At 36.6% G+C, this 23456-nt stretch overlaps 1 protein-coding gene across 6 annotated transcripts in view; it reads right to left on the bottom strand.

Moving 5' to 3' along the window:
* crppa (CDP-L-ribitol pyrophosphorylase A) overlaps positions 1 to 23456 on the bottom strand; it is a 328414-nt gene that overhangs the window by 64051 nt on the left and 240907 nt on the right. For all 6 annotated transcript variants that reach the window (XM_028817033.2, XM_028817031.2, XM_051936123.1 and 3 more), the window contains one exon: positions 14138 to 14269. In XM_028817033.2, coding sequence (XP_028672866.2) covers positions 14138 to 14269 — 132 coding nt within the window. The remainder of the gene's footprint in view (positions 1 to 14137; positions 14270 to 23456) is intronic.

Raw genomic sequence — 23456 nt, 5'->3', positions numbered from 1 at the left:
GAATCATCTGTAAATGACTGTAAGATTCACATCAAATTTTATTATATTAAGATGAATATGTATTTAAGAATAGAATACTAAGGGTAGTAGAACATAACATTACTTGTATTATGAGTTATTATATTAAAAACCTCGCTATTTATAAGAGTGTTCTGATATGGGATAATCCATGATGCATAACACTCTATGCCCTTCGTGCTAGAAAGTGACATAATTTATTTATAAAAGCCATCTCTGGACATTGCCCACAGCTTTCCTGTGTTGCGTCTCCAGTACTTTCCGTATGTCAATAGGGGTGAAAACAGTCTTCTGTTGTTGTTGTGAAAGGCTAATTACTGCGGCAGCTTAAAAAGCAAGCTAGTTTTGATGATAGTCTACGACTGTACAAATAGAATTTACCAATTCCAGGACAAGTTATGACCACCTAGATGGGATTAAGGAGATTTTCAGAATGTTATATCATGTTACAAGTACATTATGTTAAAGTAGCCGAAAGGAGCTACAGGTGGACTCACTAGAAGGTGTCTGATTACCTATTAGGCAACATGATTAGGAGACCAGTGATGTGCTCATTCAGCCAGAAGATAATACAGACTTAAGTAAGTGGTGGAGGAACTTGGGTTTAATTGATGAGCGAAAAATATTACACATCTAAGATTGTGTACAGAGAAATTACAAAAACTACATAATCACTTTTAAAAAGGATTTTTCTTTTCTGCCCTACCATTTTCTCCCCATTTTTTGCAAAGAAATAAAACATGTAGTTCTTTTCCATCATACCCTATCTCAAATGTTTTCTTCTTAGCTAAAAGTGTGGATCCCAGCTAAACCTTATACAAAGAGAAAGGAATAATTAGAAACACACAGAAATCAAATGTTCACTGTTTTCTCTCAAATTTCAAAGATAAGTAATAGGTTAAAAGAAGACTCAAAGCTGTCTTGCTGTGAGTGTGTGCCCTGTGAAGGACTAGCATCCCATCAATGGTTGCACAATGTTGCAACAGAAAAAAAAGTAAAAAAATAGATGGCTGAATGGAAAATAGATAATTATATTTTACACCATGTTTATGCTACATCTGAGAAGATCTCAGTCTTAAATAATTTTGTAATTCTCATCATTTAAAAACAATAGACTAAATTGAACTTGTAGTTTAAAGGAAGCATTTATCTGGGCAAAAGAGAATAAAAAATGTTTTAGTCAAGATTGTGCACTGCTGATTGTTTCCAGCTGTATTTATGTTTTTATATGTATAAATGAGCTCATGTTTTAAAGAATGCACATAAAAACAATTAAAATGTATTGCCTCAGATCTCTAAAAAAGTGTATGTGGCTATGTCTTCAAAACAACAACAATGCTTTTGTTTATCTCTATAATGTACTGTATCATGAAAAATGTACCAACATTTAAAACCATACAAGAAAAGTACAAGAAATCCTTAAAATTCTAAGAGACCATTTTTTTCAAAATCTTAATGGTTTATTTTTAAGAATTCCTCCTATTGGCCATTTGTAGAAAACATTAGCAGCCAATTTAAAATACATTTAAAATATAACAGAATGACTGGCATTTTTATTTTCGGTCACCTCATTTTTTAATGGCTATAAGATGAGAAAAATGGATTGTTAAATCATTCATAAAGAACTGTATATTTACAGTATTCAGACTAACTTTCTGGCTGAGCAATTTAATTACCTGTTGCAACAATATGCATGGATGTTCATTTTTAACATTTTTATTATAAAATATCATTATTGAGCATGCTTAATCTGATTCAGTGTCATGTGAGGAAGTAAGAGAGCCTATATCAACAGGTATAACTGTTTGGTACTGTATATGTATGCAATAAACGCTGTCCTTTTCATAATGAAGGCACAAAATAATTATTTAATTACAAAGTAGCAACAAGGATATTTAAAAACTAACAGGTACTTCAAACTTAAAGTTGGCAGCCTTGTAAAAAATAGGCCCTAACACAACCTGAGCTTGCAGGCAATTATGTGACAGTATTGTGCTAGCCACTATGCTAAACTGAAGATAACAAAAATAATTACATGATGATAAGTCAATCATTTCCTAACCTGAATTCTAAACTACATTAATTTCCATGGACACCAGCCTTCAGCCACAAAGGCCAAACAGAATTTCAACTGGTCATTCCTAATCTCTAGCATTCCTGACAATGTTATTTGTGTACCGTGTTGTCAAATACATATGAAAGAAACAATGATTTCCTGACTTAACATGATATTTTATTATTATTGTATAGGTGACTTTCAACATTTTTTGACATTTTGACTTTGATACCTTTTATAAATTACTGTCATAAGGCCTTTGCTGCAAGGATATTGAACTTTTGGTGAGCTGGCATTCTTTACCCTTACCTCCCAAGTTGAAGCAGTGTGCTGAATAAAAATTCCTGAATTCCTGCCAGCAGCACTCATTTCAGCACTGTGGGTACAACATTTTACTGACATGCATCATACTCTAAAATATTTTTACATTTACATTACAGATTAGAGACAAGTTTTATTAAGGAAAAAGAAGAGACTGACTTTTGATTTAAGATTTTTCTTTACAAGTGTACATACATGCTGAAGGCAATATTGCAGGAAATACCACATTAGATCAATCAAAATGACATGAGGCTATCTATCAATTAGATGCCTGGTTTGCTATCAAACATTATTAAAAAAATTATTTTTTTTATGATAGTGATCATAAATTTTTAAAAATGCACAAAAAATGTACAGGGTCTAACATTTTAAAAATCTGTAAATAATAAACGGTTCCCTTAGAAGCACGATTTATAAAACAAACACTGTTGGTTCTACTGAAATACCAATAATTTTAGGAGTTGACATGGTGTAGTACCTTTCAAATAGTTAAATTCAAAGAATGAAAGGCAAAAAAAAAGAAAAAAGTGCAGTGTCTTCTGGCGCCATGTGAATTGCTTAGAATCTATAGCAGGATTAAGTCCTGTGAGTGAAAACAACAATTAAGATTGACTGGCAAAAATCCAAATAATGCAATGAGCCAGTGAGTCTCAATTTAGCCAGTTATGAATTATGAAGCATCAAAGTTACAGATCAAAACATAAAGATATATGTGGTATTAAAGGAAATATTTCCCAAAATTCATTCTTTGTTTGCAAAGTGTGATCACACTTACAAAAATTTCAAATCTACTTAATCCAATGCACAGTATATATGAATATATGCTGCATAGATAGATAGATAGATAGATAGATAGATAGATAGATAGATAGATAGATAGATAGATAGATAGATAGATAGATAGATAGATAGATAGATAGATAGATAGATAGATACTTTATTAATCCCAAGGGGAAATTCACATACTCCAGCAGCACCTTACTGATACAAAAAACAATATTAAATTAAAGATTGATAATAATGCAGGTAAAAAACAGAAAATAACTTTGTATAATGTTAATGTTTACCCCCCCGGGTGGAATTGAAGAGTCGCATAGTTTGGGAGAGGAATGATCTTCTCAGTCTGTCAGTGGAGCAGGACAGTGACAGCAGTCTGTCGCTGAAGCTGCTCTTCTGTCTGGAGATGACACTGTTTAGTGGATGCAGTGCATTTTCCATAATTGATAGGAGCCTGCTGAGTGCCCGTCGCTCTGCCACAGATGTCAAACTGTCCAGCTCCATGCCAACAATAGAGCCTGCCTTCCTCACCAATTTGTCCAGGCGTGTGGTGTCTTTCTTCTTAATGCTATCTCCTCAGCACACCACCGCGTAGAAGAGGGCGCTCGCCACAACTGTCTGGTAGAACACCTGCAGCATCTTATTGCAGATGTTGAAGGACGCCAGCCTTCTAAGGAAGTATAACCGGCTCTGTCCTTTCTTACACAGAGCATCAGTATTGGCAGTCCAGTCTAATTTATCATCCAGCTGCACTCCCAGGTATTTATAGGTCTGCACCATCTGCACACAGTAACCTCTGATGATCATGGGGTCCATGAGGGGTCTGGGCCTCCTAAAATCCACCACCAGCTCCTTGGTTTTGCTGGTGTTCAGGTGTAGGTGGTTTGAGTCGCACCATTTAACAAACTCATTGATTAGGTCCCTATACTCCTCCTCCTGCCCACTCCTGATGCAGCCCACGATAGCAGTGTCATCAGCGAACTTTTGCACGTGGCAGGACTCCGAGTTGTATTGGAAGTCCGATGTATATAGGCTGAACTGGACCGGAGAAAGTACAGTCCCTTGTGGTGCTCCTGTGTTGCTAACCACAATGTAAGACGTGCAGTTCCCAAGACACACATACTGAGGTCTGTCTTTAAGATAGTCCACGATCCATGCCACCAGGTATGAATCTACTCCCATCTCTGTCAGCTTGTCCCTAAGGAGCAGAGGTTGGATTGTGTTGAAGGCGCTAGAGAAGTCTAGAAACATAATTCTTACAGCACCACTGCCTCTGTCCAAGTGGGAGAGGGATCGAAGTAGCATATAGATGATGGCATCCTCCGCTCCCACCTTCTCCCGATATGCAAACTGCAGAGGGTCGAGGGCGTGTTGAACCTGTGGCCTCAGGTGGTGAAGCAGCAGCCTCTCCATGGTCTTCATCACATGTGATGTCAGAGCAACAGGCCGGAAGTCATTCAGCTCACTAGGACGTGATACCTTTGGGACTGGGGTGATGCAAGATGTTTTCCAAAGCCTCGGGACTCTCCCCTGTTCCAGGCTCAGGTTGAAGATGCGCTGTAGAGGACCCCCCGGCTCTGAGGCACAGACCTTCAGCAGTCGTGGCGATACTCCATCTAGACCCGCTGCTTTGCTGGCACGAAGTCTCCTCAGCTCTCTGCTCACTTGCGCTGAAGTATTTATGGGTGGGGATGTCTCTCCTATGCTGGTATCAGCAGAAGGATGTGTGGAGGGTGCAGTATTCCGAGGTGAGAGTGGGTTAGGGTGGTCAAACCTGTTAAAGAAGTTGTTCATTTGGTTTGCTCTCTTCACGTCTGTCTTGATGGTGGTACCCCGCTTCGAGCTGCAGCCAGTGATGATCTTCATCCCATCCCACACTTCCTTCATGCTGTTATTCTGCAACTTCTGCTCCAGCTTTCTCCTGTAAATACTTGTTGTTGAAACACACCCACATAGATTTACATGGTATTTCAATGAAAATGGATAACTCATTTGTACAGACAAGTAAACAAATAAGCATAACACAAAATAAAGTACTGTAATAAATATTTATAAAACTGATTCAGAAAGTATTTAGTCCCCTTCATTTAAGTACATATTTTATTGTGTTTGTGAGCATGCACTGGTACAGCATGTTGCCGCAACTACCACATGACTATGGTTGGATACCCCACAGGCAGATATGCAGTCCAGTCCCAGCCTCCAGAAATGACCCTCTATCTGCCTCAGTCAAGTGTTACATGGTATCCCCTTGGCCTGGTCCAGCCACTCTGGTCCTTATCAAGGAGGATCCTGCAAGCTGGATCACCCTTGGGGAATCTCGCCATATGACGGTAGTGCCGTAACTGACGCTCCCTTACAATGCAGGTAATGAGCCTCATTCAGGACTCTGTGAGCAATTGCTCATTTGACACATAGTCAAACCAGCAGTTCCAAAGAATTCTCCGAAGAGACACAGTACTGAAGGAGTCCAGTCTTCGTCTCAGGTCTCTGGACAGCATCCATGTCTTACAACTACATAACAAGACAGGAAGCACCAGGACTCTAAAGACTTGGACCTTTGTCCTTTTGCATAGATATCAGGAGTGCCACACACCCCTTTCCAGCGACCTCATGACGCCCCCATGCTCTCCCAATTCATCTACTGACTTCATAGGAAGAGTCATCATAAATGTCACTGCCGAGGTAAGTAAACCTCTTGACAAGGTCAACACTCTCTCCACAGACAAAGACAGTGCTGATGATTACGCCTAAGAGGTCATAAAAGGCCTGGATCTTGGTTTTTATCCAGGACATTTGCAAGCCCAGACACTCAGACTCCTTACTCAATCTCTCGAGAGCCCCTATCAGAGCCTCCATTGACTCTGTGAAGGTAACAGCATCATCAGCAAAGTCAAGATCAGCAAATCTTCCTTCACCAACAGATGCCCCACAGGCGCTGGACCCCACGACCTTGCCCAACTCCCAGTCCATGCAAGCACTGAATAGGGTAGGAGCAAGAAAACACCCCTGACGAATCCCAGAATCAACTGAGACAAACACAGAGGTTCTGCCTCCACTCTGCACAGCACTCACAGTACCAGTGTACAGGCCTGCCATGATATCCAGCAACCTTGTTGAGATCCTGCAAAGTCTCATGATGTCCCACAGGGCAGCTCATTCAACTGAGTAAAACACTTTAAGAAAATCAACAAAGGATGCAAAGAAACTGTACCAATATTTGCATTTGCACTCCATCAAAACCTTCAGTGCCAAGATGTGGTTGATGTTAGACTTAGGCATAAAACCAGACTGCTCCGGTTGCTAGTAGGTGAGCAAGTGATCACGGATCCTATTGAGGATGACCCTAGCAAGGACATTACCAAGCCCCAAGAGCAGTGCTATCCCCCTGTAGTTGCTGCAATCCAGGCGATCACCCTTCCCTCTCCAGACAGGGACGACAAGTCCAGTCAGTTGGGATGGCGCCCATCTCCCAAATGAAAGCAAAGATTGCTTGCAATGCCAGGAAGACAGCCTTAGGAAGTTCACCCCAGATACCACAGATCCCTGCAGCTTTCCCTACCCTCAGCTGGTTCATGACCTGTACAATTTCTGTGAGACTGGGTGGTTCACAGCTAATTGGAGGATCAGTCTCAAGAACCGTGGACCCAGAGATATCCAACATCCTAGCCGGAGGATCAATTCCAACCTAACCCTGACTGCGACTCTCAGAGAAACAGATTCAGATGTGCATAATGCTTCGATGCCACTGTAAGCATAATGTGGGTCACTAGACCATAGATGGTGTGTCACTTGCTCACAGATTCATCGAACAAACTCCTCCTTATCTACCCTCAGAGCCCTCGCAGCCATCCTTCTCAGTTCCCAGTACAGACCAGAGAGAAGGTGATAATCATGCCAGAGAGACAAGATGCTCCACGCGCCTACCCGGATGGGCTGCCTCAAACTGGGACCCGAGTACTGCCATGCAGCGGGTGATGCCTCAGTACAACACCAGTTCTGATCCCTGACAGGCCTGACCCCATTGGCTCTCTGACAGTTTTGACTCTTTCAGCAATGGGGGTCCCTAGGGCTTTTTCCCATCCCCTTTATGATATGAACTTCCTATGGGCAGCTGCAGCAGAGCTACTCCGGCGGACAACAGAAAGGAGTCCTGTCTGTCATCTCAGAGCTGCGTGAAGTTTTTTTTTTTAAGGTTGCTGGTGTGCCAATCCGGCCACCAACCCCCATGATTTCCCTGCAAGTTGGAGGACCGCTTTCGGGACTGGATGCAGTTTAACATCAAGCCCAGGACAAGATTTAAGTTTAAATGGATAAAACTGCTTTTTTTTTTGTTTTGCTCATACATCAGCATTCAATAACAAATAATGACAATGTGGAAATATGTATTTCCAAAGTTGGCAAATTTCTTAAATATTAAAAACTGAAATGTCTCATTCACATCTTTAATTCAGTACTTTGTAGAAGATCCTTTGGTAGAAATTATAGTGTAGGAAATGAAGGGGTCTGAATTCTTTCTAAATCACCTGTCTGATTAAGTTGCGGCTGCTATGTAAAAACAATAAGCATAGTTCTATTGTGATAGGATGCTTATCCAAGGACTATTTTCTTTCTCCCAATGTCAAAGAAAACTAAATGAATTTAGTATATGACTCACTGTCAGAGATATAAGGTATGTTTATTTCTCATCATTCTGGGAAACATCAATAGTGGCGGAATATAAATATCAACTCTTACATAGGAAAGTGCAATAAAAAATGATCTCCCTTAAATGGGGATATTGCTATAAAAATATCTACTCAATGTAATCAGCACTTACTTCTCTTTAACAAGTTCGAAGTTGCTCCAAGTAACATCATGCTCTCATTTTATTGTATCGTGATTCATTGTGTCACTAACCTTTAACTCTAACGTCTGGTTAAGTGGCCTAATAATGGTAAATTAACAAAAATGGTTTATGTCATGAGTGGCAGCTAAAATGACTGGAATTGATGCGAATAACCTAATAAGCATGTATCAAAGGTGGTGGCTGAAGAAACTAGGAATCATCTCAGTTGATGATGCCTTTAGATACATACAGTACATAGCCTAATTAAATAATCCACCCAAGGAATTATTTTATTTCCAGTCCTATATTATATTTATAACTAATTGTTTTTTAACCCACAGCAACAGAAATTCTACTTAAACACAGTTTATAGTTCTAGATGAGAAATTTAAAACCAAGCAGTATTTACCAAAAAATAAATGTAAACATTTATTTTTGAAAACTATTATATATTCTATAAATATTTTTGAACATTTTCTGAAATCTAGGTTTTATTTCTGTATTGTCCAATGGATGCAACTGCAAAGACACATTTTAAGGTTTTTATCTGTAACCTGTATACAATCATGTTAGCTAAATTAATCTCTTTAGTAATTTAGATATGTTGGATCAGTATCTGAAAGACTAAGGTATTCTACTGTATATCTTAGGCTACCAGTTCAATATTATAAAATACCATACCCAAATTAATATTGGTGGTAAGGCTACAGAGTTAGCCAACACAGTTTCACATGAGCTAAACTCCAGTTATTGAGTACTGTATATACAATTTTATGCAAAAGTCTTAGATAGTTTACAAAAATATTTGTCTTAGACAGTTCATTGTATAAAATGTGGCAAGGGACAATCATATTAAAAAAAGTACGGTTGTGATAGATGTGGTGGTTTATCCTGCAAATCCTACATGACAGCAAAAGTCAGCATTCCAACAAGACACAACAAGACAGTCATCCCGCATCATCAAAGTCTTTCCCAATCTGAAAATTTGTGGCAAACAGGTATGTTCAGATGTGTGGTCCAAATCCATCAAACTTACTTTCTTTTGAAATCTGAAGATTCCAGCACTGCTATCAGCTCCAAACTGGCAAAAACCAATTGGATCCTGGTACTCCCTTTTAGAGCCCAAAGAAGTTTTATTAAATGTTGTCTTCGTGTAAGCATTGTGACCAAAAATCCATTGCTCGAAGGTTCAAATAAAGCCAAATTACTCACCTGCACATGGAAGCACAAGGACTGGGATGGAGAAAATTGGTAGAAGGTGCTTATGACTGATAAATCAAAATTTTCAATTTCTGGCTCTAAAAGAAGGCTTGTTAATCCAGCAAAGTGCTGGAGAAAAGTGCATGGATAAATGTACAACAGCAACAGTGAAGCACGGTGGCGGTTCCCTGAAGGTTTGGGACAGTATTTCCGCAAATGCAGTTGGTGATTTGATTAAAATAAAAGGGCCTCTCACTATTAATCAAAACTTATTTATGCTTCCATGTTGACCTGACAGCCTGTCATACAATACCAATAGGAACCATCTGATTAGTCCCATTTTGTAGCATGTGACAATGACCCCAAACACATCGACAAAATTATAAAAAAAACTGTTTTGCTGTGTTTAATGCACAGGGTGGTCACAACAAATACAATATTAATTTTAATTATGTTTTTTCTGTTTACTGTATTTTCTAGAAGGCTTATTGTTTAATAAAAAATATTCATGGTATTATTGTGGAAAGTTTGTTAATGAATTTTGAGTATAGGGATTCAATGATCTGTTAATCTAGTGTATTTTACCTATTGATATGCCTGTAACTATATACCTGTTGCATTGTTAATCTAATATAACTATACAACACCTGAACAATCATTAGGGTTTAATTCTATAACAAAAAAAAAACTTTATTTTTTGACTTCCATATATTGTGATAAATTCTGCAAATATATGGTTACTCTGTTGCTATAAAAAATAAACACAGGCTTTACTTAATACATAAAATGAAAACAGGAAAGAAAATTGTATAATGTGAATACGAAACATCTGTTAAAGGTAACATTTATTTTTTTCCCTCACAATGTATAAAAAAAAAAATCAACCACACATTAGATGGGTAAGTATGAGCTTTGGCAGGTGTGACGCCTTCAGGCTATGGTTGCAGTCAAAGAATAGAAGCCAGAATATATTTCTGCACAATGTCAGTTTATTCACTGACGTAGTGTCTCATGTAAAGGCAAGTTACTTGAGTTCACTCAGGCTAATTCTACATTTGCATTGGCACAACAGAAGAGACTTTGTACAGGTACAGTATTTAAGCATTCACAGTGAATAGCTAATAGAAATTTGATCATAAGGTAAGTCAGAATTACTGATTTACCTTGCAAATAGAAGCTACAACTGGCATCAAAGCGTCAATAATTCATGTTTATGCTTTCAGTTACTAACATAGATTCACAGCGAACCCTTTACTGGCAGCAATTCTTATAAAGAGAAATCCATCTGAGACTGGTGGGCAAGTGTGCCTTGCACACACAGACACACACTTTCTCTCAAACAGTGTCACTTGAATGTTGGCCTGACAGATAGTAAATTTAGTAGGTGAATACTGGGTTTTCAAGAGGAGAGGGGGACATGCATGATTTCAATGCAAATAAGAAACACTATATTTTATATTTAAAAACATACAGAACAGACTTGAACAAACAAAACTACCCACAATCCCAAAGTCAAAAAATTGATGTACTTATCAGATATGGTTATAGTGGCATCCACAAGTGGTGACACATAAAGAAAACCCAACACACAACACAGTATTGAATATACTACACAGTGCAAAAGAATATTATAAAATAAAAAATAAAAAGTAGACATTAAAACAAAATAACTATAACTGCTCTTGCTACCAAAATACCACTGTTAAAAAATTGCTGTCAAAATATTTCTAGTAAAATTAGGCCAAGCCTGATGAGTGGTATTATTAGGTAAAACAAACAAATATACAAAGGTAGTTGTTAAACCATTGAATTTGCCATTAAAATTAGCGAATAAAATCAATCTCGGAATAGTGTTGTCCAGGATATCTTTTATCGTTTTAGTTTTTTGTTATATGAAACACATATTTTATGGGTGATGAAAACAGTGCACTCAGAGGAAGCCTACATGGACACAAGAGAAGATGCAAAGTTTTTGAATGCTTTAGAATTTAACTTAATTTTTAAATGATTTTCATATAGAAAGAGAGAAAATTATACAGTAGTATTTTCCCTTATTCATATATGTTCCTCTCCTTTCAGTTCTTCCCATTGAATGACATCGAAATTGTGAACTTAAGAGTTGTATAGAATTCATGGAATTGAGTAAAATTAGTCTGCATGCTAGCAATGAGGCAAAAGTCAGTTCATTAGAGTAGTCTTTGAGGATGCAGGCTCCATCTGCAATGCTTCCACAAAGGGTAATTACTGAATTAGGACCTATTAAACTTCAATAGGCTTCAGATAGTCTAGTAAAGGCTCAAACTAAGGGCAAAGCCAAAGCATGCAGCCATAGAAGTCAAGTGCTTAGGGGCAGTTCTCCCAGGTTTGATTTAGTTGATATTTGATAATGGATAGATGTATATACTGTACATATTTGAACTGTATTGCACAAACAGATAAACTATTTATCCTTTGTTCCATAGGTTTTGATATGATTCTGAGAGCACTCCTTCTGTCCATGGAATTATTTAATACAAGTGGCTATACCACAGTTAAAAGTGATAGTTTAAGAAACCGAGGTATATCATTATGAGCAGCTTAACCTTACAAGTAATGAAAGAAATGTTTTTGCAGCAGGTTGTTTTTGCAGTATCAAAATGTTTCCAGAATTATGGAAAAATTGTTTTTTATATTCTGTTAATATCTTGATATGTACCACAAACTAAATGTTGGATATTTCACAAAAGGCAGAAATTACGATTTGATTTTGCATGTGCAATCAAGAATAATGGAACAGATTTAACTTTCTGTCTATACTGGTGCTAAACTCACAATAGCTTAGTAGAAGAAAGTACTGTACTTTTCCAGATGGTCAGCAAGTGCTTTAACCAAAACCTTATCATCAGTTTTTAGGAGCAAAATGGGGGTGTAACCTGAGCACTTTGTGTATTTAGTATGAGAAAACCTGATATCGACATCTTCCACAATATTTAGGAAAAGTAATATGTCATTCCTCATTGCAGGTGACCTAAGTTGACAGAGAACTATGCAACAGACATAATGCTATAATCAAAGGCAAAAGTAGTTCCACACAATGTTCCCTCAGTTATGAAAGATTATTTGTGCCAAAATTACATGCAATCTAACATGTTAATTATGTTGAAACTACACATGCAAGTGGGATATTTAATTTTGGCATGGTTTTATAAAAATGCATCAACCAAATGATTGATTGCTTTTCACTACATCACACAATTTTAGTGTCAGTTTAAAATGCAATACAAAAGTGAATTGAATTTTAATTAATGTTCATAGATCATATTTCAAAACTAAAAGCAAAGAAGATATATTCCATTTTGCTTAGTATGTACTGCATTTTGGTCAAGACCATGCTTTAATTGTGCCAAAACTCAAAACAAAATGTAACCAAATGACCAATCAGCATTAAAAAGTGGGGCAAGAGGTACCAATAAATAAGGAAAAAGGTGTATTCTGTATTCTAGTGGTGAGCACAAATGTAGGCAATATGGACTAGTTAACTGAAACCGTGAAAACTGTTTTAGGTCTTGCTGAAAAAGTTGTTTTCTGTTTATGCATGTTAAATTAAGTAGTGCGGTTACATTTTTGAGCTGTGGGTTGATAGAGGTTTTAAATAATTACTCAATATGGTGAAACATTTGTTAGCATCAACAACATTTGTTAGCATGTCCCCTGCCTTATCAACTCACCTTCTTTCCAAGTACAACACATGCGTGATTGGAACACCAATTTCCCCAACTGTTGGCACCCCTTGCCCCACATTTTGATGGTTATTCATTACATGTAATTTCGTCACAATTAAAGCATGATCTTGAATGCAATATACAATATGAAATTAAATTCCATACACTTGGTGCTGCCACTAACCAAAATGCAATACTGTATGTCTGATTTGCTTTTAGTTATAATATATGATCTATGGACATGAAGTAAAATGCAATTCGCTTTTATATTGCATTTTAATTAAGTGCCATAGCAAAACACAATCTATTATTAGGTTGATATGATTTTAATTGTGACAAAATAAAACCATGCCAAAATTAAATAGCCCAATTGCATATGTATTACATTTCAAAATAGTTATCACATTAGATTGCATTTAATTTTGGCACAAATAATCTTCCATACTTAATGGTTTGTATTATAGAGAACATGTATGCAATCACGTCATTGTTATCCACTTAAATATTAATGGGTACAAGACTTTATTAAAGGTGAATAAAGATTACACAAACAAAAGCTGAAATTTAAATTGATTTTTCATTTCCACCATTTAAAAAGTGATTTAAAATGTTGACATTGATTATCCTATCAAAACTTCCACTGTTTCCATGCCCTGTTTAACAATCAGAGGACATTTAAAGACATTTGCAGGACTGAAATATTAAAACTGGTAATTTGAAACACTAACATTGTGTCTTCAGTTTGGAGTTTTAATGTTTTCTCCTTGTATTTATCATTTTTTGGGAGTCCAAAGATTTTTTAGTGATCTGAAAATTTTCAATCACCCCAAAAACAGTTTTTGTAGATTTCTTGTGTTTGCTGTTTTATGGTTTAAAATCATATCCATGGTTTGTTCCTGCCTTGTTCTTGCTACTGCTAAGACATATATGAGTTACCTGGATAAACATGTATCCAAAATGTATAAATAAAGTGATAACCATAAAAAGTTAAATATATTTATAAGTATACTATTAAAATCTTTTCAGAAATATTATTTTTCCAAACTGACATGGATAATATACCAACTGCCTTAAGGAAGATTTACACCAGAAAAGCCATTGATTTGAAAAACAAGAACATTTTTCATTTATTTGCCTCCACCTCAAATAAAAAAGACATTCCATTGTGCTCTTACAATTAAAATGGACTGTAAAATGCATATATATTTGGCCTTTAAGTGTAAAGGAAATGCATACCTTTGTATAATTAACCAGGAGACCATAAACCAAAATATTTCTATGTTTTGCTTCCTTTGCAAGTCGTCTGATGGCACTTGGCTCATCTAGTTTTTTGCTGAAAGGTGTACTTTCTGGCAAGCTGATATAAACCTACAAAAAAAAATAGAATATACACTTATATACTGGAGAACAAAAAATGTATACATAGAATAGAATTAAAGGTAAACAAAGAATAATTTTCAAATACTGTAGCAAAAATAAACACTGTTTGTACTTTATATACATCATGCTATTGAGGGTAAGGTAGCTTTTGTTATGTTTATACTAAAAAGGTTGCATGATAACATCTGTTTAGTCTTTTTTCTGAAACTGAATGTCTTTGGTGTATATTTTGGAAGAAGAATGTCTCAATCTATTTAGTGACCTGATCTGACACACTACAATGTGTATGCTACTAAACAAAATCAATGAACTGAACTTAACAAAGAGGCTGACAAGTTAACTACAGTATCTGTTGTTTAACTAAGCAAATTCATTCCACATACATTAGGTAACACTTCACAATAAAGAAAGATCTTACACACTTGTAAGTATTACACCAAAATATTTACTGTGATGCATTAAGATTGAATTCCAGCGTTACTTAATAATGTAGTGCTTATTTTGAAAAACATATCATTTAATATAAGTAATAAGCTTCCCTCAGCAATTTAGCTTATTATTAGTAAAAGTTTACAATAACCTTCACCTTTGTTTTCTTCAGCACTTTTTCCAATTTTCAGTTATTCAATCAATGTACTTTTTATTTATTCAAAAAACAAAACAGTAGAACAGCACACAGCTCACTCAAAACAACAGATACAACAATATCCTTCAAAATAAATAAAAAACAAAGGAAAAACAATACATCAACAATACATCACTGAATATTTACTGTGGTTATTTTGAAAATAGAAAACAATGTAGAGCAGTACCAGGAATGTATAAAGCACAAAACATTACACTGTTCAGAATGGGACCAAGCAGCATCTTGATTTTCACTGTCCACTGAGAAGGACTTCCTGCAGGTACTTAATTTGAAAAAGCCACTAAGGAACCCTTGTCTGTGCTGCTTCATTAATTGTGGAAATTAAACCAGCGGTACGATGCCCCCGTGTTCTAAGGAGGCACTGAGTTCCAGACCAGAAAGTACACATATCCAAAAGCTAATTCTTTTACTTGTCTGCCAGCCTCCCGCTGCCCAGAAAACACTTGGCTGCACAGCGGTTAGTTCTGCTACTGGACAATCCCATAGTTTTGTGCTTGAGCAATAGGTGTTTTCAGTACATTCTTTCTGTGTTATTGTGGCTTCTTCTTGTTCACTTCAAAGATGTTTGATTCTGAACTTGAGGTATGGCTGTTTCAATTTAAGCTGCTCATAGCCAATATATTTTTCTGGGCTGTGGGTGGATATGAGGCTCTCGTTTTATTTAACATTTAAATCTATATTGCTGTTGTTTGTCAGAGAGTATCAAAATGATCCAATCGAGATAGACGGCACCAACAACAGACTGAATGATTTTTTGTGATACAAATGATGCATAATCTTGCACATCACACTACTCATTGCATGAAAGGGTGACAGATGTTATTAGCTAGGTAAGTTAATATTAATGTTAATTCTATGTAGGTGTGCACGCTTATTCTAGTATGGTCGCTCCAGAAATTTCATGCCAAAAATGACACTGTTAAAGTTTATTTGAGACTGTAACTTTGTTGTGCATGAATATTTGTGTGTGTTTGTTTGAAATGGCCCAGTGATGAACTAGCATCCTGTTGAAGGTTGGCTCCCAATGCTGACAGGATTAGCTTTAGCCAAACATGACCCTAGACTGGATTAAGCAGGTTTGAGAATGTTATGTTAATTTCAAAAAACAGGATGCCATATTTACAGCAAAGTGGAAAGAATACATATTATATACTTGTTCAAACAATCACTACAGTAAATTTAAAAGCATCTTTAAAAAACATTGTAAAGACATAAGTGCTTGACTGTTTGGTGTTATTTTGAAGCACAAGAACCTGTGTAGAGCCTCCTGTGTTCTTTATATACTTAAAACAACATCTTCCTGAATGACTTCAGGAAAAAAAAAAAAAAAAAAACATTTTTTGAATGAACGGTGAATCAGTTAATCACTATTATTACCTACAAATCAATGACCCAACCAATAGTTGTAATGCAATTTACCCAACTGTTACACTTCTCTCAATAAGAATGATTACCCTTGTTTGTGCCCGCTTCACTTCAGTAGGTGATGGTAATGGCCATTCTGAACATTCTAAATTGGTCAACCTTTTTCACTTTTAAACATTTCCAACCATTCTTCAAACCTTAGAGATGCAAACCATTATTTCAATTGTTATGAACTGGGAGTCCCAGTAGCACATAAGTTTTATAAATAATTTCAAAATTGCCCACAGGGGTGGGTTTTAATGACAAAACTCAGCTAGACACAAAAAGGGTCTCAAAGAATCTTTATAAAATAAAAGACTTAATTTAAACAAAAATGCTCTTTAGCACAAGAAGCTTTGTGGAGCACAAAGAACGCAAGGCAATCCAAGGCAAACACAGTCCCAATACAGTATCCAAAACAAAGTCAAACACAGAGCACAGGTTAAAAAATGTAGCAATTGCAAAAGCTACCAAGCACAGTAAAACACAAGGAAACTCTCCACCCCTTAGCACATTTGAAATGAACCATCAGAAACTATGGGGGACCCTCCATATTTAGAGGATAGAGGGTCGTTCCTGATGGTGATTGGAAGGTGGTCCTGCCTCTTAGGGAGATACCCTAGCTGAAAAATGACACCAATACTTAATGTACAAATCAGTGTGAATTTCAGCTTGTCTCCTTCTGTATAAATACTCAACTAACACTTCCCTGCACTTCTTTGGTGCAAACTGATAGACACACAGCCATGTTCAACACTTGGTAGCAACTCACATACTGAGTACTGAGCCACCAAACTAAACGTTGGAATATTGTAACACCACGGCAAAGCACTTCATGAAAATGTCTTGAAAACAAAAAAAAAAAGTGAAAAAAAGTTAAAGGACCCTTACAGTTACCTGTTCAAGAATATCAATCTAACTTCTTTTTGTAAAAAATGAGTTTTCATTTAGACCACTATTACTGGTTTCCAATATCTGTTAAATATCAGTACAATAATGCACTTCTTGATCAATAAACCTTTTTTAAAAAAAAAGTTCCCTGCTTGTCATAGTCATTATATTTGATTACAATCTAACATCTGTCAGAAAAATATACTTCTGAATTCTTGATAAAAAATGAACAGAGAATCTCTTTGAGGAAGCCAAAATATTAAGGTTGGAAGGAGATGCATTGGAAGGAGCTGCATTATGTCATATATATTCTCTGACTTATATCAATGCATACCTTTCTTTAACTTCTGAAAACCTGCATTCATGAATAGGAGCAATAAAATAACTCTAATTTCATATTTTTGAGTTTTGTGGCTGTCTGCTGTTCTTGCATCCCGGAAGCATTCCGGAAGTCATTTACGTGCACATACATGCACAGCTTATATTTGGAAACAAAAAGTGATTAGCTGTATTTAAACAAAAACACTCCCAACTTTCATACAAAAAAGAAAAGAAAAATCAACTACCTGTAGCCTGAAGCTAAAAGGGGTCATAGATAATGGATAATCATAGGATTATCTAGCTATTTAGTTACATCAGAGCTTCAAAATGCTCAGACTGTTAAAGTGACAGAAAAGAATTACTCTTTTTAAAAATAAGGATATGCCTTTTCTAACATACAATCTTCTATAAAACAGAGAAGATACATCACATGAAAACTGAAAAACAAATTACATCTGATTTAAAAAATAACAAAAGATGTATTATTTTATTAGTTGCTCGATAAATATGAACCTGATAAATGAAGTGAACATGACAGAAAAACAAATAATCTTCATAAAATCTAACTTTAACTTTAAACAGAAGAACTATAAGTTAAATAGCGCTCAGTTTGGAGTAGATCAAACAGCCGATTAGCCTATTATAAAGTTATCTCTTTTTAATAATTATAATCATAAACATCTTGATGCAAGGTTCTGGCACCCTTTTCATTACTGTTTCCTGCCTAGTGCAGATGGGATATGCTCCATCCCCCATAACCTTGAATTGAGCTTCAGAACTATTATCAATAATGAATTCAGAGTTTGAAAACAATACTTTTTAAGAATATGATTGTACTCAATTAGTTTTGCAAGTAATAAGTACAATGTTTTCGGTAAGATAAAATCAATGTATTTAAAAATATTGTATATATTTACTTTAGTTATGCCTTGATCAATGTACTTAAAATATTGTATTCATCCCTTACAATACTAATTGAATATCCACTCTCTAAAGTAAACATTTAGGGTAAGGATCTACGCTGGTACCTGGAAGGATCTAATCCCTGTTACTTCCAAAAGAGATCATACTCTGCTGGGCCCTTGAGCAAGGCCCTTAACCTGCAATTGCTCCAGGGGGGCCGCATAATGGCTGACCCTGCATTCTGACCACAAGGGGTATGCGAAAACTAAAAATTTCTAATACAAGAAACTATATAAGGGGAAATAAAGAAAAAAAAAACAACTTATCACCTAATTCCAAAAAACATAAACAAAAAACTGTCAGTACTCTAAATAAAATACAAAACTCTCAACTATTGCTGTTGAAAGACTTTCGACAATAGTACAAATATTGAAATGCATTTGTTTGGAACTGTTTAGTATGTTATAAAAAAAATGTTTGTGGTTTGTGTAGAAATTACTGTACACAAAAAAACCTGAAATCAAACTGAAAAATGCTAACTACATCTATTATTAGTGGCTTCTTTTTGAGTTAATTTTCTCCTTATTACCCACCTCTATTAGTACGAAAAAAAGAAAACGTTATTTGTTTAAAGCAATTGACATTTTGTCATACAGCACTTTTCAAATGTATTTCCTCTGCATTTACAGATTGCGTTAATGCTCAAGTCCCATTAAAACAAACAAGTTACTAAAGTGTTGACACCTGATCCAGATAACTAGAGTAAACTTCTGACAACTCTATTGAGCTTTGCTCTACATAAAGTCAAGTGTGCATTTATAATTTAATGTAAACCAACAGATACGTATCTGAGTACTACTGAATAACATATTTTCTGACTATGCATTTCCTATTCAAATCGCAGAAATTAATGCCATAGCTAAAGTAATTCAATATTTTTAGTAGAGGCAACAATAGCTAAATCCTTATCTCTCAATTATTAAAGAAAATCTTGAGACAAGACTATTGCCAAGAGGTTTTTTTCAAGTCCTGCAAGACGAGACTATTGCCAAGAGATTTTTTCAAGTCCCACCCTCCTCTCAACCATTTTCAACCATGCCAACGGTCCTCTCACCTCTCCTTCATGTAAATGCTTTTTGTCAGACACAGTTCTTGCTCTCTCAGCTCTTATAAATTTTTACGTTTTCCTCACTTTAAGTTCCAAATAAAAGAAGACTTATTATGTCCAAATCTTTTTGAAGAATTTCATCCTGAAGGGTTATCAACAGAAGAAATGTGTACACGGGCAATCCTAGCACCGAGAAATGATGAAGTCAAACAAATTAATTAGGAAATTGTCGATCGGTTAAACGGCAAATTGGTTAAATGCGTATAAATAGACTATGCTGAAACAGTTGGTGGTGATGATGCAGAAGATGACAACATCAATTTACAATATCCTGTAGAATGTCTACAACCGTTAACACCGTTGGGCCTTCCACTGGCCAAATTACTGTTGAAAGAAGGATGTATCGTAATGTTATTGCATAATTTATGTCCGAGTGATGGGCTATGCAATAGGACAAGATTAGTTGTATTCAAAATTGGTCAAACAATTCTGACATGTAAAATTTTAACAGGCGACAAGAAAGGTAATTTAGCACATCTTCTGCAGATAACATTAGACACCAAAGGAGATCTTGATATGCCATTTGTTTTAAAATGTTTACAGTTTCCCGTTAGAATAGCTTTTGCTATGACAATTAACAAATCACAGGGACAAACATTCGAAAAAGTCGGTTTATTTATTAGCGAGAAAGAAATGATATTCACTCATAGGCAGTTATACGTTGCATTGTCACGATGTAAGTCCAAACACAGAATCAAAATTCAATGCGATATTGATGAAAAGTTAATTCCAGATATTGTTTTTACTGAAGTTTTACAATAAAAGTGTAAGTTTAAAAAAAATTAGCATGTTAATTTCAAAGCCAAACAGAACGAAAACGTAAAACGCAACGAATACCTCTAACGCAACATGAAACAAAATTTTCTTTCAATTTATTATGTTTTACTATGGTTAATTACTCGCTGCACTGTAATAGTTAGTTCTATTACGCATATGTAACAATTCCCACGAAAATAACAATCTGTTTTAATTATACATCCACCTCCTCATACGCGAACGGCAGATCTGCAAAGTGGCTAGCGCATAGCGCCCGTCCGGGGGTTGGTGAGCGAAGCGAGCAGGGAGCAGAGCCCCCTAGTATTCCGATAGCATTTATTTAATGGTGATATATACTCATTTTCTATTTCCCTGTGCTTCCATTCCCATCACTCTTTTGCCCATATATTTATTTTCACTCCATATCACATGCCCGTGCCACTTCATCCTACTTTCCTGTACCTTTCTTAGGCACCTCTCCAACTTTTGTTGTACCTCTGATTGTCTCATTTCTTATTCTGTCCTTTTTTGTAACTTCACACATCCCTCTCAATATTATCGTTTCTACCACATATAACGTCTTGTCCTGCGCTCCCTTTACTGCCCATGTCACAGCTCCATATGCCAATGTTGGTCTTACCACTGTCTTAAAACCTTACCTTTAATCTTCACCTTAATTCTTCGATCACACAATACTTCTGATACCTTCTTCCAATTGTTCCTTTCACACTGTACTCTATGGGTTATCTCTGCATCTAATTTTCTGTCTTGGGCTACCACTGATCACAGATATTTAAATTTATTCACTCTTTTCAATAGCTCTCCCTGCAGGCTAACTTCTGAATCCTGATCATTTATCCCAGGACTCAATGTATCCATAACTGGACCAAAGAGGTAAGTATTTAAAAAAGATCCCTGGTACAGACCTTCTCTAATTGACATCTTGTTTGAGTCCTTAATCCCTGATACATATCCTGGACAATCCCCACATACTTCTCTGGTATTCTTTTCTCTCTCATGCACCTCCAGACCTCTTGATATCCCAAATTATCATATCAATAAAAGGTGTTCTCACTGTATTATGTATAATATATACAGCATAATATTCCCAAAGATGGTTAATCCAATTATGTATTATTTTAATATGTAAGTATAGACACATATTTACTCTTCCAAAATATGATGGGGCATGAATATTTACTGTTTTAATCAGTTCCTCCATTCATAATTTATATCTGCTTATCCAAATTAAAGTCACAGTGTAGAGCATAGGTTCTTAAACTACAGTTAGGTCCATAAATATATGGACAGAGACAACTTTTTTCTAATTTTGGTTCTGTACATTACCACAATGAATTTTAAATGAAACAACTCTCCCCCTCCAGAGGGGGGCCCCGGTGACCCGCGTCCGGGCGAGGGAAAACGCCGTCCAAATTTTTTGTTCATCATAGAAGGTTTTTTGAACCGCACTTTGTCTCATCCCTCACCTAGTGACCAATTTGCCTTAGGGTGACCCTACCAAGGGGAATAAAGCCTCAGACAACAGAGCTCCTAGGATCATTGGGACACGCAAACCCCTCCACCATGATAAGGTGGCGGTTCGAGGAGGGGCAATCTGATGAAAGATGAAGCAATCTGAACCCAAAAAATACACTATATACCTTGACATATGTGTAATCGATTGAATTACATGCGATGCTGGAAGTCAAATCAAGTCAAGTCAACTTTATTTATAAAGCACTTTACATACAACAGCCGCTGACCAAAGTGCTGTGGTTTCTGTTTTCTGCCAGACACATTTTGACGCGGTGCTCCATGTTCCTGAATATATTGGCAAGGGTCTCGGGGGAAGAGCAGCAATTTCATATTGGATGTTTTCCATCTTCCACAGTAAGAGACTTGTTCCGACAGACTTTTCCTTTGAGCATACCTCAAAGGAAGAAGTCTGGTGGTGTCAGATCAGGCAACTGTCGCGGCCAAAGCCCCTTCGAAATTACCCTGTTGCTGAAGAAGGACTCAATTTCTGCCATGCTCCTTGCCGATGTATGACACGTTGTTCCATCTTGCTGGAAGTAATCTTCCGTTAACTCATGATCATCCAGTTGATTCTGACATCACTTAAATGAATTGATGACACAATAGGTTTGCACCATGAAGATGCACTGCTCAATACTGTACACCACCATCCTGATGAGAAGTTGAGTGACTCAGTGAAGGGGTATGTGCGGTATGCACCCAGAAGTTGCAAACAGAGGTTAAATGTCGCGACAGCTGTCCAGCGCCTACTTCATTCCTCCGATGCAGGGGCATCTCACCTTGTTTGAAGCTCCAGATACTTAGAAGCACATTTCGAGTGAATCTCTCTATATATATGTGTGCAATTGTGCAAGTTCTCCCACTTAAAAAGATGAGAGAGGCCTGTAATTTTCATCATAGGTATACCTCAACTATGAGAGACAAAATGAGAAAAAAAATCCAGAAAATCACATTGTCTGATTTTTGAAGAATTTATTTGCAAATTATGGTGGAAAAAAAGTATTTGGTCAATAACAAAAGTTCATCTCAATACTTTGTTATATACCCTTTGTTGGCAATGACAGAGGTCAAACGTTTTCTGTAAGTCTTCACAAGGTTTTCACACACTATTACTGGTATTTTGGCCCATTCCTCCATGCAGATCTCCTCTAGAGCAGTGATATTTTGGGGCTGTCGCTGGGCAACACAGACTTTCAACTCCCTCCAAAGATTTTCTATGGGGTTGAGATCTGGAGACTGGCTAGGCCACTCCAGGACCTTGAAATGCTTCGTACGAAGCCACTCCTTCGTTACCCGGGCGGTGTGTTTGGGATCATTGTCATGCTGAAAGACCCAGCCACGTTTCATCTTCAATGCCCTTGCTGATGGAAGGAGGTTTTCACTCAAAATCTGACGATACATGGCCCCATTCATTCTTTCCTTTACACGGATCAGTCGTCCTGGTCCCTTTGCAGAAAAACAGCCCCAAAGCATGATGTTTCCACCCCCATGCTTTACAGTAGGTATGGTGTTCTTTGGATGCAACTCAGCATTCTTTCTCCTCCAAACAT

Source organism: Erpetoichthys calabaricus, chromosome 13 (assembly GCF_900747795.2).
Source record: "Erpetoichthys calabaricus chromosome 13, fErpCal1.3, whole genome shotgun sequence".
Classification (NCBI taxonomy): domain Eukaryota; kingdom Metazoa; phylum Chordata; class Cladistia; order Polypteriformes; family Polypteridae; genus Erpetoichthys; species Erpetoichthys calabaricus.
The sequence above is the reverse complement of the archived record's forward strand: the minus strand, read 5'-3'. Positions and strand labels throughout refer to the sequence as shown.